Below are 17,659 nucleotides of genomic sequence, written 5' to 3'. Positions count from 1 at the left end.
CTGAAATAAAAGAAACCAGAACATTTCTAGATTTTTAGTGGCAGGGTGTCCTTTTTAATTTAAAGATGCAGTATTTCTGAAAACTGCTTGCCCAGTCTTCTCCACTGCTATAGTACAGATTACAACCCCACACCATGAGATGGTAGGTGCTACTTTCATTCTTTAGTGTATCTGAGGACTTGTAGGGAAGAGCAGATGTTTACCTCTGGCAGACAAGGAAAGATGGGAGTCCATGATATTTTCTAAATAAGCACTTATTTTCCCCTCCTGTCCCTGACCTCAAATTCCATTCAACGATAACAAAACAATCCCAACTAAATGTCATGACACTATCTTTCAAACTCTATAGGGTTCTTACAGGACATTTCAACGTCTCAAGAAGAAGGAATTATGACAACCATTTATATTTAATGTTGTATTCCCCACAAGTAGTGGTAAAATTATATGGTTAGCAATTTTGTGTCATCTGGTTTTGGAAAGGTGGTAAAATTGGGATGTTTTGTCATAATGGCAGAGAGAAAAAAATTTAGAGTATAGTCAATTTAAATGGCTAACAGTGTTTAGCATCTAGACTCTAGCAATTGTCTAGGCATAACTGTAGAGTGACAATATTGAGACTTATCCTTGATTCTATATATGGTTACAGTTTCAACTGTGTTAAAAGAAGTTGGTACACTAAACAAATGAAACATATGCATGAGTCATGAATGTGACTGGAGAATAACCATTAGTAATTATTAAAATAGTATAAGAAATTACTTACATTTTTAAGAAATGCAGATGGTGTTACAGTATCCAAGACATTGTCTGAGGCACATAGGTAAGTGATTCCATCAATAAAGAGACTATGATAGATAAAGCTTTGAAAAGAATACATTCATTTACATGATAATGTTGGAGAAATTAAGTACTCATGCAGAGAATTTCATTTTCAAGCTCTTGTTAATAGTATAAAAGATATATAGACAACTTTTTACAATCATAATAATTAGAATATCTTTTATATATTTGAAAAAAGTAAATTGTGTTAAATGAAAAACTATAAAATTTGAATATGTATTTAAAATAAATTATATAACTAAAAACAAATTACAATAAAAAGAAAAATCTATTAATTATATATGTGTGTGTATATACATATATACATACATACACATATATATGTATTAATTAAATGGCTTTGATAGAAGTAACTCACATTCCATGACTGAATCAAGATTCTGATCAAAGAGAAAATGCTATATTCACTGATTTTTTTCTATCCTTATATTTTTAGGCAGATATATTCAACTTTGACAGTTTTTGGCTCTAGTTCTATCACAATAGATTAGAATTTAAAAATTGTAAATTGCCAACACCAAATATTCTGGAAAACAGTATGAGTTGGGGAGGAGGAATTAAATTCCCCTATACCATGCTAAAGTGTACCTTATAACCTGACCACTCCAACTTCTAGACCTTTCATGCCTTCTCAGAGTCACCTATGAGGAGGCTAGAAGAATTCTGGAACACGCCTCCCTCTTTACTGCCCAACAAACCAGAAAATTTAGGGAAATGCAACAAAAATAGTTGCTTGGTGCCTAGGCTTTAATCTACTCATTCTGAACAGTTTATATCCAAATGGTTTACAGGTAACTGACCTGGTCAAATGCTAAACTGGATAGACACGAGAATGAGGCATCTCAGAAACAGGTAGAAAAGATAATCCTAGAGGCAGAAAATTTAAAGTATGTGCCCTTTAAATATGAATCCTTCATATCATATATCATGAACACAATATGCTACAAATATATATATATATATATTTAAAGATATTATTGGGGAAGGGGAACAGGACTTTATTGGGGAACAGTGTGTACTTCCAGGCCTTTTTTCCAAGTCAAGTTGTTGTTCTTTCAGTCTTAGTTGTGGAGGGCGCAGCTCAGCTCCAGGTCCAGTTGCCGTTGCTAGTTGCAGGGGGCGCAGCCCACCATCCCTTGAGGGAGTCGAACCGGCAACCCTGTGGTTGAGAGGACACACTCCAACCAACTGAGCCATCCGGGAGCTCAGTGGCAGCTCAGCTCAAGGTGCTGTGTTCAATCTTTAGTTGCAGGGGGCGCTGCCCACCATCCCTTGCGGGACTGGAGGAATTGAACTGGCAACTTTGTGGTGGAGAGCCCACTGGCCCATGTGGGAATCGAATCGGCAGCCTTCGGAGTTAGGAGCATGGAGCTCTAACTGCCTGCGCCATCAGGCCGGCCCCGCTACAAATATTTTTAATGATGAAATTGGGATACAAAATCCCTGCTTGGAAAATATTTTTATTTCTAAGTTGGGAGGAATCTTTGCTGAAAAAGAGTTGCTAATTCTACCATTTCTCTGAAAGTAATTTATGTGATTTGAAGTAAATTGATAGTGGATGTGAAAGGAGATATTTTAAATTTATGCTTAGTATGTTATTAGTGAGTTACATCCAGAAAACATCTTTCAATGTTAAAGTTGAATACCTTAAAAAACTTCAATAACTTAACAGTATGTCCAGGACATTCTGTTAATTGAGAAAAACAAGGTGGAGAAAAGTGTATATGATGTATTACCATTTATCTATCATTCTCATATGCTAACATAAGGAAATACAAATATATGTAGGTGTCTCTTATAGAAAAAAGGGTAATGATAAACTAAAAACTTATTCAAAATGGTTACCTATATAAGGGGAGAGAGTGTAGTGTGGATAGGAAAGGAATGAAAATTAGACTTCTCAAAGGAAACCTGTTTTGTAGGTTTGACATTGGAACCATATAAATGTTTTGCATAATTATAAAATGTCATGAAATCAAATTTTAAGAGTATAACCCTTAAAAATCAAAAACAAAATGAAGAAAATGAACCTAACTTTATATCAGGTAGCTCAAAAGATGATGGTAATGGGGCTGGTACTGGTTTTGGTGGGGCTGGTCAGACTCTGGATATATTTGGAAGGTAAAGACGAACAGGATTTGCTGATGGACGGGATTCAGAAGTAGAAGAGACAAAAGTCAAGCATCATAAAGGTTTTAGGCCTAAGAAACTGGAAAGTTAATGTGTGGAAGACTGCCAAGAGGACGCTTGGTTTTGCACCTAAGTTTGAGATGCTTATCATACATCCAACAGAGATACGGAATGGGCAGCTGGATACACGAGCTTGGAGTTCAGGGAAGAAGTCCTCAAAAGATTGAGATGAGAGTGTACAATACAGGTAAGCATATCGTAGACGGGGAAAGTGTCTCTTTTTTGGAATCATTCATACTAATAAGTGAAAACAACTAGAATATCACCATTTTAAAACCTCCAATAAATGAATGGCTCTAGGGTGTAGACAATGAATATCAATGGCTGCTAGCATGTCAAAAGGAGGTATAAGCAGACATTATGTACCATCTGATGAAAAAACACCCATAGTCTTGCCGAAGGGATCAAGCCTCTTGATCCAGCTGTTTGGAATGTGATGAACTTCATTTTGAGTATGCAATCAGCAAACCCAGTCTGTGGGAAACTCTATAGGTTCTTCAACAATAAATTGTAAGGATAGGAAAGGGAAGGAAGGGAGAATAAATAGATTAAAGAAATTTAAATAACACCACACCAAATTAAAAATGGTCAGGACTGAGCTGTACTAACTGAAGGGTGTATTTAGGTGCTAAGGCAAGAAAGAGACAGGCTAAGTGACTGCTATAGAAGCTGAAATGGTGGGTGATTTCGGGGAGAGGAAGGAAGCTGTGAATGGATAGGACACACGGTGGGGTTTTTGGGGTGGCTGGCAGTGTTCTATTTTTTTGGCTTAGGTGGCAGTTGCAGTTGGTAGAGGGGTTCCCTTGTAAAACTTCATAAAGCTATAAATTCGTTTGATATGTTTTTTGTATTTTTAAAAAATCTTTTGACCCCTTTCACCCATTTCTCCTACTCCTCCCCTCTATCTCTGGCAACCGCTAATCTGGTCTCTATTATCTGTGAACTTGGTTTTTCTTTTGTTATTTTAGATTCTAAATATAAGAGAGATCATACAGTATTTGTCGTTCACTGTCTGACTTATTTTACTCAGCAAAATGCCCTCAAGGTCATCCATGTTGTCACAAAAAAAGATTTCATTCTTTTTTTTATAGCTGAATATGTATTTTGTTTTATTTTACCATATGAACGTTAAAACAAACCTACTCAGACAATGACGAGTCTAACAATAATGGAAGTGCTCTTATTCCCTACCTGTTCCTTTACTATCAAAATGTTTTCAAGACTGTTCAAGCCCATACCACGCAATGTCCCAAGTAAAGCTTAGAGTGGTCTTATTAAAGGTATTTACAAGTGGAACTTTCCTTTTTTATTAATGAAATATTTGGGATATACCAAAAAAGTATGGAGAATAAGATAACAAGAACATTTGTAGATTCACCATTCAGTTAAAATGTTACAGATACAATTAATGTCCCCTGTATATCTTTCCTCAATTTCATGCTTCTCCCTTCCCTTTGTAGAGGTAACAACTACGTATCTTGAATTTGGTGTTCCCATTCATGATTTCACACTTTTACATATAGACGTTCTCATTTTTGAGGGTTCAATCAAGAGTATATGCAACTCATATATGTTTTTCCTCATGACATTACCATTGGAATGATTAGCTGGTAATTGTTAAAAAGCTGAGTTTTATTAGAATATACCTTACCTTCCCATTTGAATTGTGGTGTTTCGTTCAGCTCTAAGAAGCACTAGTTTAAGCACTGTTGCTGCTGTTTCCTAAAAATAAATTGTCAGTGTTTACTTTGTAGAAGATTGTAGTATTGTTCATTATTCTTCTCCTAAATTTACCTATGCTCTGATTAGTTAGTTTATTAAGGGACAGCTGTTTACTAGAAGAATGGGTGGTTATTCATAATTCATGGTAAGAGGCCAAGTTATCATGAAATATTCATATGAATCTGAAGGAAAATATTAAAATTACATAAATATACATACACTGTGAATATACATATAAGTGTGCAAATATAGGTTGTACCAGATAATCAATCTTATTTTTACAGTCACATCTTATATATGGCTTCAAGACTGGGAAGCACTATCTAATCAAATATTTTTTCAGTGACTACTAGTCACTGAAACTATAAATAAAATGTTAATGGATTAAAAGTATTCATCTCTTATTCTCTGAACACCATAAGTCTTTATTAAAGATAAAAAAATTTTATTGTTATTCACTGATCTCTTTCTATAAAACAAATAATTGCTAAGATGTATTATATCTGTTTAGAATGGGGCTCATTCTTTGGTTAAAATTTGCAAGGTGTTACAATTATCCAGAATATTTTACAAAAATGAACTGTATGGAATCCCATTAACTTACTTTAGAAGTATAAAAGGAAACTGAAAGTTATGTTAAGAAGCCTTGAATAGCCACACTCCTAATGAATTTTTCAATTTTCACAAAATGACACTTGAAATAAAAACTTTTTAGGAGGTAAAGCTTATTATTAACAGTAGAGAGTAAAACTTGAAAATTCTTGGTATTGCCGGGATAATCCAGGTGGCATTCTCTAGGAAAGGATTTCCTAAGAACCGTGAAAAACTAAGGGAATATATAAACCTTCATTTACTCTATTATTATCACTGGAACATATTCCCCTAGCTATCCCCAAGTGTCTCTTTTAGAGTGTGTAAACAATAAAATCATAGCAAAATTTGAAACAAAGAAAATGGCCACATGAGGCAATAAAATGAGTGACAAAGTGGGCTCTAGTACTGTTTTTGGAACTAACAGTGCCGCACAATTTCAGAAGAAGACTTGTCTGGCTTTGTTTCTTTGTGTGAAAAATGAAGGAATTGGGCAAGATGATCTCTACAATCCTGTCCATCTCAAAGCCCCTACAATAGCAGTCGCTTTGATTTCATAATTAAACTTTGGTAGGTACCAACACTTCTCTAATGAATATAAAATATTTGTGACATTAATATTTAGCACCGAGGAAAGACATAATAGAACTGTCCCTTAAAGCACCTTGTCATTTCCTTTTCTTCTCCCAGGTTGGCTTTTTGCACAACAGTCATTCTAAACCTTTAATCCTTTCCTCCAAATGCACACTGCTCCACCCCCTTCCACTTTCTTTCCTTCCTACAGTCTTCATAAAGAGAGGCCACTGGGCTTATGAACTCCTTCGACTTTTCCCCTTCTTAATTAATTAAATGTTTATTGAGACCCTACTATGTGAAGACAGTCCCTGTCCTGACGGAGTCTGATGGCAGAGACTCAGAGGTAAAAAAAGATTCTAATTCAGCTTGTAAGTAGTTTGTAAAAGGACGTTTAGGGCAGAGACTCAGAGGTAAAAAAAGATTCTAATTCAGCTTGTAAGTAGTTTGTAAAAGGACGTTTACTCAGAGGTAAAAAAAGATTCACATTCAGCTTGTAAGTAGTTTGTAAAAGGACGTTTAGGGCATAGAGAAGGCTTCAAGGACAAATTGAGAAAAGTCTCAAAGTGCAGAAGAGGTGATACAAAAACTGGAGACAAGTGGGTTCCAGGGAGAGGGAACAGGCGATGCAAAAGGAGACCTTGGTGACATTGGAGAACAGCATGAAGTTCAGGAGGGCTGGAAGAGAAGATGATAATCATGGAAAAGCCCTACTAGGGAGGGCCTTGAATGCCAGGCTCAGTAGTGTAGGCTTTTACTCTGAACTGTAGTCAGGTGCCACCAAATGATTTTCAGCAAGGGAGTGACACAATCATATTTGCTTTTAGGAACAATCACGTGAGCAGCAGTATGGGGGCTGGTTTTGAGAGGGACAAGGCTGAAGCCTGGGAGATCAGTTAGGAGGCACTTTCAATAACCCTGGTGACAAGTCATGAGGGCCTTGATGGCTACGTGGTTCAGAAACAAGGAGATGGATTCAAGACATACTCAAGAGATAGAACTAATAGAACTTGGTGACAAAGAATAAATGTGAAGGTGAAGTCGAGGGGAAAAAAATCGAAGGTGATTCCTAGTTTCCAGCTTGAATGGCTCAGTAGAACTACTTAGTGAGACTACAAATACATGAGGAGCGTCATTTAGGAAATAATTAATTTAGTTCTGGACATGATATGTTTGAACTTCTAGTAGGCAAGCTACCTTGGAGATTACTTTGGAAATGGATTGGACAGTGATGAAAATCAGGGTGTCCATGGGTGTGAATGAATGTGTCAAGGTAAAAGAGGACTCAAGTTAGAACCCTGAGAAACACAGCATTTAAGGGACTGGCAAAGAGAGAGCCCCAGAAGGATACCAAGTTCTATGTCTCTATATCCACACTCCTAATTTCTGCAAGAGAAAGGGCATTCCTGAATTCAAGGCTCACATCCCCACTGCCACATTGGATTCCATCCCTTTGTGCTACTTCATTTCTCGCTCCACCAACAGACCCCTTCTCTCTGATATCTCCAACCTCTTCTCCTTCTCATTAGCCTACATACATGCGAAAGTTTTCCCTGTATTAAAAAATGAGGCCCCTTCCTGGACAATGCTTCTTCTAGCTTTCCCCATATCTCATTCCCTTTCTAAGTTCTTGAAAGAACAATCTAACTTCACTCTCCCTATTTCCTCATCTCTCATTCACCTGGCCTAAAGCAATCTGGCTTCAGTCTCTACCACTGCTTCCAAACTGCTAACGGTCACCAGTCGTCTGTTAATTTCTAAGTCCAATGAATATCTTTTAGATCTTGTTCAACTTCTTTGGGGTATGAAACATTCTTGTAACTTTCTTCTTTTGGCTTTCAGGACACCACTGCTCTTAGCTGGTGACCCAACTCTCTATTCTGTTCTTAAACAGTGTCCTACCTTTTGGTCCTCTTCTCACTCTCTATACTTTTCTTGGGCATTCTTACTCACTTCTGCTATCTTCAACTGTTAGCCCTGACCCTCTGAGTGCTACCTAATGGACGTTTTTATAACTTAAAGCTTTTGGAAGGAGCTGGAGGAATAAATACACAAATGATTGGCCAATTCCAACAGGCAACAAAATTCAAGCTGTCTCAAATTATGCTGTCCTCCCCTGCATTCCCTCTGACTCCCTCCCTTACAATCCTGCTCTTCCACGTAGTTTCTATCTTGTTTAATGCCACCTAATAAAAAAATTGACAAATCATGTTGTATACTTTAAACTTACACAATCTTATGTCAATTATATCTCAATAAAGGGGGAGAATAAACAAAAAAAATTAAAAATCATAGTAGGCATGACCCTGTCCCTTATCTCACGTATTCAACAGGTCACTAACTCCTGAGTTCCTATTAGTTTTTCAAAGTCTTTTTTAGGATCTGCCCCCTTTCAATCTGCACTGTCATTACCTTAACTCAGGCCCTTAGATCATCTACATAAACTATAACAGTATCATCCTAATAGGTTCTTTCTCCTCCAGTCTGCCTTCTAGACTGTAACCAGAACAGATTTGCTGAAGATGAATCAGATCATGCTATTCCTCTATATTTAATTGCTTCAGAGTTTCTCTAGGGTAAGGAAAACAAACTGAACATAGGACACTTCATTAACTATCCTCTGCCCACTTCTCTGACCTCATCTTTAGCCTCTACATGGTATTACCCTGTGACTGAGGTTCTTGAGGTTCCCCAAACACACTGTGCTGTTTCCTCTGCACGGAGTCCCCATCCCCCTTTCTGTGCCTGGCTTCTAAGCCAAGCACCCTAACATCACCTCCTTTGTGGTCAGCAAGCAGCCACTCACCCTGAATGCTAGAGAACCTACCTCCATTAAAACACTTTTTACATCGCAGGATACTGTATACAGCCCTTGGATATAAAGGGACAATGAGCTTATCAAGCTATAACTCCACGTGCGTTTTCCCGTCATTGCTGCATCCTCCACACCTTTACCCAGGGATTATGCAACTAACACATATTCAATAAATGTGTGAACAGTCAGTCATTTCTTTAAGGAGCCTCAGGAATTGACAGGGCTGCGAACCATCACCAAACGGGGCGCGTGCAGCACCAAGCCTAACCCCTAGGAGGCGCACGCGCCGCTCCGTTGTTTTCCGGGCCTGGAGGGCTGCGGCCTGGGATTTACCGTTTCACAAGCACGGCCGCCGCGCGTGCCCTCTCGCGGGGGCGGGGCCTCTGCTCCCCACGCACTGCCTGCTCCCCACCGCCCCGCAGCGCCGTGTCCTGAGGGGCGGGGGGGAAGGAACCACCCTGGAAGAGAAGAACGCGCGAAGGAGAATGTGCCGACTCAGGTGTACCTGATAGGAACCACCGGTCAAGGCCAGATCCGCTAAGATCGCTCGGCCATTAGCAATGCAGCTGTAGGTGATCGTCATAGTAGGCGGGCCAGTGAAGGAAAGGTTCGTGCCGGACTTAACCGCCAGAGACAGCCTTGGGGCGGGGCTCCGGGAGAGGGCGGTGCCTGCGCAGGCGCGGGGAGCGATTGATTGGCAGAGAGGGAGGCGGGGTCACATCTTGCGTGGGCTGAGCTTGTGGTGAGACTGGCGGTGAAGTCTGTAAAAACAGGCTTAGGTGAGTGAAGCCTTTCTTGTAGTTATCTCTAAAATTATTTAAGAGTCAGTTTACTTCACAGTGTACTTATCTATACACAATTAATCCACAATATAACACAAGTAAAATATAGGCATTGATTTAAAATAAAACTTATTAAGAACTCAGCAAGCATTTGTTGAACTCCCACAATGAGGTGAGTGCCTTCGGGGTTAACAGTCATGCAGACTTGTAGGCCCCAGACCCTCACTGTGAGGCGTTCATATTCTAGTAGTGGTTACAGAGGCACATGCAGATAAATGCCAAGTGTGCGCCTTGATGGAAAGATGAACTAAGTTGCAGAACCTGGAGTGGAGGCAGCTAATCCTTGGGAGAGGGAGCAAAGCTTTCAAAGTCGCTATCTGGCTTAGAAGATGGGTTGGAATTCTCTAAATGGGAAGGAAAGATAGTAAGTAGAGTCTAAGCAAAGGGAAGTGCTCTTAAAGGCTTAAAGGATGGCAGGTGGTTTTAGGGAACGGATGTAAGTGAGGGTGGCAGAGCAAAGGTGTGTGGTAGAGTGGGCAGGAGATGAGAGTGGTAGGAGTGTGGTAGAATGACTTTTGTTATCCTAGACCTTGAGTTCCTTGACAAGAATTTTTAGAAGTATAAGTTTAAGATAAGCTTATATATTTTCATTAGCAAGGCATTGTGGAAGAGTGGAAAGAAGTCAGACAACCTTTATTCACACATAGACATTGCTGTTTACTCTGTGCCTTTAATGTAACAACCTTTCTGAGACTCAGTTTCTGAATCTATAAAATGGGGATAGTTGTCAAATTTAAGTAATTGTGCAAAATAGCATACAGTAGATATGTAATTACAATCCTTATTGTGATAAATACATTAATGAAAATTACTTTCTGGCTCCCAATGGTATAACTTTAAAGGTAAAACAATCATTGTCCTTCTGGGGTCCACGGCAGGATGTGACGACAGGTAGTCAACTGAGTTTATACTAACTCAGTGCAATGAAATTGGATTTGACAAGCAAGCAGCAAAACTGGTCTGGACTGTAGCTCTTGATAAAAATGCCTTGTTGAATCAAGTATCTTCCTATATAAAGGAAATCTCGAATCAATGTGTCTAATCTGCTTAGAGATAATGCTTTGTATTACAGGTGGGGTAACTGAATTAAAAGCTCTGGTTACATTACTTACATGAAGGAAAATAAAATATGTCACTTCTGAGGTAATGTGTTGGTATATTCTTGCTTACAGTAAAAATAAGTTGAGTAAACTTGGCCACATTGCAGTGCCCTTTCTGGTTAGTAAATAGTGGAGGTGAAAGTGACTAGGCAATATCATGAGCTGTAGTAATGACAACAAGCATCTGATAGTTGGAGAAGTATATATGGGACCTCCTTGTCTCAGTTTCACCTCGTCATTAAAACAGTCCTGTGTAGTGGGTTCACTTTGCACAGTCCACAAATTCAGGTCTACAGCAATGTAAAATGTAATTTATAACACAACTCTATCTTTCTTTAAGCCCCATTTTACCTGATCTCTGAAGATTAATCTAGTCAGTGTCAGGTTTCCTCAGTTAACTCAGGAACTCCCCCTTCCCCTTCTTTCTACATGGAGTGGTATCAGTGTGTGTGGGGAACTTGCTAGAGGGGGAGATCTTCTGATTTATGACCTTCATCTCTCTCTAAGGTAGCATCTGCTGTTAAAGTTTGTTTTTTATCTGTTTCTGGTCATTAGTTGACATACTCTCTATTTGGAACCTCAAGGCTCCTTCAGGTGCTCTGGTTCTCTCGCAGCCACATTTGTGGCCCTCTTGGGGGTGAGGAAAACTTTCTGCTGCTCCCTCATGCCATTCTGAGGTGTTGGGAGCCTTGGGATGACATGCTTGCATCCTTCCTATGGTGCTGTCACTCTGTTGTTATGTGGGGAGCAGCTCTTACCTGGGAAGCAAGCCCTGGATCCCCAATTTACTGATAGTCTTATCACCATCATCCATCACTTCTCACCTCCCAGTGGGGACTCTGTGACTAATTGGACTGCTTCCTTTGGACTCTCTGCCCTCCTTCTAAGTTGTCTGACTTAGAAGATGGGTTGGAATTCTCTAAATGGGAAGGAAAGACAGGACAGTCTAAGCAAAGGGAAGTGCTCTTAAAGGCTTGAAGGAAGACAGGTGGTTTTAGGGAATGGATGTAAGTGAGGGTGTGGAAACGTCAGCAAATCTAGTTTGGACCCTCCTATCACCCCAGACATTCTTCTCAATGTGTGGCACCAGTGTTGGCTTCTGCTGTCCCAAATCTTTTCTTTCTATGTACTCTCTCTTCAGGGAGTTTCCAAAATCTATTCTGAAACATTAAGAGGTAAGAATTTTTTTTCTTCTTTCCCTGCTCTTGCCCCTCTGTCCTTCCTCTTCCTCCTCCATTTTCTTTGTTCTCTATTTTTATGCAAAAGAAATAACTGAGAACAAAAACCACATCAGGTAATATAAAAAAACCATCACAGATATTTCCATCTTTCCCTTGATAGCTTGACAAAACCTTGAGGATGGAGCAGAAAGAGTGGTGAAAAGCTGGATCCTTGGGAAGGAGAAATGGGACATTTCCTCATTGTCCATTTCTTTTAAAATAAGCTTTTAGACCTCATAACTACTTTTATTGACCGGCAAATCTGCTGTCATTGCTTTTTAGAGGTCACCTTCTCAGAAGGAGAAGTCACTAATTTTTGAATCATCCAATTTCTAAGGTCACTAGAGAGTTTGTAAATATTCCATAAGCTGGAGACTTTCAAGTACACCCTAATTCAAGATGCTTTTTATTAAGTATCGACATTCTCCTGTAAATATGTAAGAGCTCTCTTTTACTATTGTTCTTCAAAATGGAATATTTTTATAGTTTTTTTCCTTATATATGATCTATATAGAAATTCAAACAATATACCAGTAAAAACCTCTTTATTTTTACCATCCCATAAAAGTATCCATGTCAATAATCTAATTTATATTTGCCTTTTTAAAAATTTATTTTTATATTTAACATTAATGAATACATGTCTACACATTTTTCTGAAAATTCTTTTTTGATTAATAATATGTTATCTTTGACTAATGATATGTTTTTCAAATATTTCCGCTGAAGCTACCATGTTCTTTTTCTTTTTGGTGTCTGTTCTTTTGCAGATATATTTACTTCTTACCTAGTCAAACATTTTTTATTATGATGTAGGACCTTTCTGTCATGTTAGGTAAGGCTTCCTTTCTTAGCCTCATATAAAAATAGTTCCTTATTTTTCTCCTGTCACTTTTGTTTGTTTAATGTTTAAATCTTTAATCCACTTGGAATTTGTTTTCGTGTCTCTTGTGAGATAGGAATTTGTGTTTCCCCAAATTCATACAATTGATTGACTATCCTTTTCTCACTAATTTGAAAGTTCACTTGTGCCATAGACTAAATTACCCCCATACATTGTAAATTGGATTTGAGAGTTGATTTTTATGCCTGTTTCTGTGCTGATATCACAATGATTCAATAACTGTAGTTCAAATTACTTTAAGAAATTGGAGAGAATTAATGTATTTAGAATATTGAGTCTTTCCATCAAGGGACGTAGGTTGTCTTTCTAGTCATTCTTTATTATGTCTTCCTGTAAAAGTTCCGTAAGTTTCTACATAAAGGCTAGACAAATTTTAAAATGTTCCCCTGCCCCGCGGTATTTTGGATGCTTTTGTTAATGGAATTTGTTCCCCGTTATGGTTTGAAACTGGCTGTTTTTGGCATATAGAAAATCTATTAGCTATATTAATTTATTTTGTATATAGCCCCTGCCCCATTATACTGTGAGCTCCTGAAGTGCAGGAGCTTCATAGAGCACACAGTACTTTGCCCCGTGTGAACATGATGTAGGATACTATTGAATGTCGGGTTAGATTTTTCCATTATACTCAGCAACCAAGTGGAGGGCAACCTCAGGTAGCTATGATATTTGTGGAAACTGGGTAATGTCTGAGGGTAGTATAGTGGGAAGCAAAGCAGGCCTGAATTTGAATGCTGACTTTCCCACTTTCTAGGTGAGTAACCTTGTCATCTTTGAACCTCAGTTTCTTCCTTAGGCCCACTGCTGAAACTGGTTTATAAAATGAGCTAACATACACAAAGCACATTGTGACTGGCTCCTAGTAGGTGTTCCATAATGGATGGCTGTTAAGATCATTATGAGTCCATAGTGTTATGTAACCAAATCTCTCCAATAAGATGCATGTTTAAGAAAGCACAGTCTGGCTATGCGAGGAGCCTCATTATAGGTTCAGTGAACATATTTGAATCATCATTCAGGGCACATGTTACAGTAATTTTCTAAAATTCTTCCTTTTTGAGAAATATGTTATATATTGGTCTCTTTTCTCTAACTTGTAAGATTCCTGAGAACAGAGGCCAAGTATTACTAATCTTTTTATCCCCGGCACCTCACACATTGGTGGACACAATTTAGGTGGCTGCGTTTCATAGAATGAAGTACCATTCATTTAACCATTCCCTTCCTACCTCCCTTTTCTTTTCTTGTTGCTAATTCTCATCTTTGTCAGGAAGTTTAGCCAAGTGTAAGAGAGGATATGTAGATGGCAAATATCCCTGCAGGCCACTGAAATGTAACCAGGGTACCCTAGTTGGTTTTAAATCTAATTGCCATGCAGGGCCAGCAGAGGGAGCATAGAGCACAGCTTTGAAGGAGAAAGCTGCATGCAGCTGTGCTGAAGATTTTAAAAAGGCCACTCAAAGCTTTTACAGAGGAAGGAAATGAGAGCCAGGAGAAAGGTCATTCCTCATTTTCATTTCCATCTGCCTTTTCCTCTTTGTAACTCATTCAGGCCCAGACAGGTCAGTGCTCAGCTTGTCTTTTGTCCTTTGCTGAACAGTTTTTCACAACCCTTCCCTTTCCTCTAGTTAATTACACAGAAAAACCAACAAGTGCCATCACGCTCTTCAGGCTGGTTTCTTTTTTAGCCAGCTTAGTTATTTATCTCCGATTCAAGGGATGGACATTGGTGATGGTCCCAGAAAAACACTTAAGAACCTAGGAGTCTTGAATCACCATCCCCATTGAATAAAGCCATTTGAGGGGACTTGTAAGGTGGGGGAGAGGGCTGGGGTCAGTTTCTTCTCTGCATGAGGAACTTAGAGGCAAATGAGAGCTCGACAGGAAGGGTTGTAGGGCGTGGGGTTTCTAGCAAGTGGGGCAATGCCACTTCCTGCTTTATTACGTTATGTAAGAAGATCTATGGTGGGTACAGAACCACATATGACCTGTCCGCAACCACATAGGAGCTAATATAGGCCAGTGTTTCTCAATCTTTTCTATGGAATAAACTAGAATATTAACAGGTATTATGTAAGAGTAAGATCTGTGATCAAATAAGTATGTGGAAACTCTGGTTTCTCTGCTGTGGGAATTCTTCCATCTTTTAGTAGACTAATTAATGTGGTTTGTGAATCTCTGTTAGAAGGGGATATGATTTGTGGGATTTCCCAGACTTATATGAACTAAACCTTTTTAAAAGATGGCCTCTATGGAATGAATAGTCTATGAATTTACATTTTGGAAAGTACAGAAGTACACTTGTCTAATGTTTAGGAAGGCAGTTACACCATGAAATGCAGTCATTGAAGCAGTTTCAAAAAGGCAGTGTTTTCTTCAACAGTTCCCTGTGGCTTTTCATTCCTATTGAAGGAAGTGTGGAGGCATGAGTGGGGTGGTGAAGGAAGGAATATCAGAATCTCAAGTGGTGCTTTTTGAAATCTCTCATGCCCCTCACTTCCCACCTCCCCCCCCACTGAGATTGATACCATTCTTACTACCTCATCCCCATATCTGAGGATCTCTTGAGTTGTGAGTCATTGCTGTTACTGGGAGTGATTGCATTTCTCAAGTGTATTGGAGGAGAGAAAATGGTTGTGAACCACTGTCCTAAAGTCAAATTCAAAATTCTCTGCCTGTTATTTGAAATTTCCTATTGTCTTCTCCATCCTCAATATCTCCCTAACTTTAACCTTCGTCTCCTTCCCACATTACTTACCACTATAGCCAATTAGTCTGCTCACTGATCTGAGGTCATATGCTGTTTCCAGACTGGAAGGTTGGCCGTATAATCTTTCTCATATTCTCCTAATTCTTCTTCTATCCTTCAAAATACAGTTTAAGTGTTACTTTCTTTAGAGGTCTCCAATAATCTACCAGTTTACACCACTTATTTTTTACAATATTGATTTCAGCCATTAATTGCATACAACCAATTGTTAACAAACTTGTTGGGCTTAAAAAGTTTGTAAGGTGATTGGAATATAGAGCACATTTCTCTGTAGAAATGTAACGGAGTCAAGGTGTATTTGAAATAGAAATAGTACAAAATAATCGCTAATAATTAAAACAGTAACTCTAGTGATTAAACAAAATGGAGTCAATAAGATTGAATTAGCTTACTCTCATTTATCTTGGTGCTGTGTCTAAGGAAGAGCAGGTTTAATTAAAGGAGGAAGAAGAAGTGTTGGAAATTAGTGCATATTCTGAATGGGCCTTATGGGGCAATTCACAGAAGACACATCTTTTTGTTATGTCTTCATTACTTTACAACTCCTGACTCTCCACTTCCATGATGCTGGTGGCTGGCTACTAATGTTTTTGTATTTAGCCATGGTTTTGATTATTTTTGGTTTAAAAAAGGTTATGGGAGAATTTCAGCAAAAATGGCAGAAAAAAGGACCTCCCCAAATCCTCCCCTACTTAAGAGCAATGAAAAAACTAGCAAAATTTTTCAGAATTACCTTTTTCAGAATTCTAGAAATTAATGAAAGGTTTGCAGTAACTTGAGGATTGTTTATTCAAGAAAAATGGCTGCATCTTAGTAAGAACAGTAAACTCTGTGGCATTTTAACTTGCCCTAGATCCCCACCCCGACTCACTTTCCAGCTATACAATAGCCTTAAAGAAATAATAGCTCACATTCCTGTGGCAGCTCTGCAGCCACAGAGAGAGCAGAACGTATTTGGAATTCTTTCAAAGCCTTATTCTCATAGAAATGTCATTATCTGACCTGTCTGGTGGTTACCTAGAAGACTTCACTTACAAAGTTGACTCAGAGTTCACTCAATGCTGAAAAACTTCTCCCCACATGGGAAGCATTGTCAAAAACGATTATAGGCCGGGTTTTAACTTTGCATATCCTTAGGTGATGGATAACAGGGCATAAAAAAGGAATAGTTGGTGAAATGCACAATCCGTAGAGACTTTTAACAGCTTCAACATAGTCTTGGCAATCTACAAGGACATGCACATGGACGAGCTGTGAGCATGCTTAGGAAAGACCTAAGCTCTCACTTCTGGTTGACCTTGAGATACTATGCAAGCAGGAAGTGAAGGCTAAGGTGGAACTATGAACTGTGTTTCAAAGGCTTGCCCCAATATTCACAGAGAGCCACTCACAGCAAAGTCTTGGATATATATTGGTTTCAGGTGGTTAAGGAAATTTCTGTCCAATCACTACTGACCAATAAGCTAACCAAGTAGAGGCACTAAAATGACAAAAATGTAGACTTCACAGAATTAGTTCAGAAAGTTACTAAATAAGCAAACAACAACTATAAGAAGTGGCAACAGCAACAAACTATAGGTGAAGGTGGGTGGATCTTATTGCCAGAGTTGTCACATTATATATTTTAAATGTCTGGTTATTAACAAAAAATTATTAGACATACACAGAAACAAGAAAATAAGCTCCATACAGTGAAAAAAAGCAATCAATAGAAATTGTACCTAAGTAAACCCAGATGTTGGACGTATAAGACAAAGACAGTACATCAGTTGCTTTAAATATTCCAAAGAGCTAAAGCAAACCGTATCTAAAGAATTAATGTGTGATAATGACCTCTCATCAATAGAATATTAATAGAGAGATAGAAATTAAGAAAAGGAAACAAAAAGAAAATTTAGAATTTAAAAGTATAAAAACCGAAAAAAAGAAAAATCTGTACAGAAACTCCACAACATATTTGCACAGGCAGAAAAAAGAATCAGAGAGCATTAAGATGATACATTGATATTACCCAGTCTGGGAACAGAAAGAAAAAGAATGAAGAAAAATGAACAGAGCCTCACAAACCAGTAGGGCACCAACAAATGTACCA

At 38.5% G+C, this 17,659-nt stretch overlaps 1 protein-coding gene across 1 annotated transcript in view; it reads right to left on the bottom strand.

The window, feature by feature from the left end:
* Positions 1-9,382, bottom strand: part of LOC109447228 (uncharacterized) — a 28,342-nt gene extending 18,960 nt beyond the window's left edge. The window contains exons 1-3 of the mRNA XM_019731364.2: positions 9,237-9,382; positions 4,682-4,752; positions 764-860 (exon numbers count right to left, since the gene is read on the bottom strand). Coding sequence (XP_019586923.2) covers positions 764-860; positions 4,682-4,752; positions 9,237-9,314 — 246 coding nt within the window. The 5' untranslated portion in view covers positions 9,315-9,382. The remainder of the gene's footprint in view (positions 1-763; positions 861-4,681; positions 4,753-9,236) is intronic.
* Positions 9,383-17,659: the final 8,277 nt, after the last annotated feature.

This window comes from Rhinolophus sinicus, chromosome 1 (genome assembly GCF_057876585.1).
Source record: "Rhinolophus sinicus isolate RSI-liver-muscle chromosome 1, RSI-T2T, whole genome shotgun sequence".
Classification (NCBI taxonomy): domain Eukaryota; kingdom Metazoa; phylum Chordata; class Mammalia; order Chiroptera; family Rhinolophidae; genus Rhinolophus; species Rhinolophus sinicus.
Note: the sequence above shows the minus strand (reverse complement) of the source record. Positions and strands in the feature narration are given on the sequence as shown.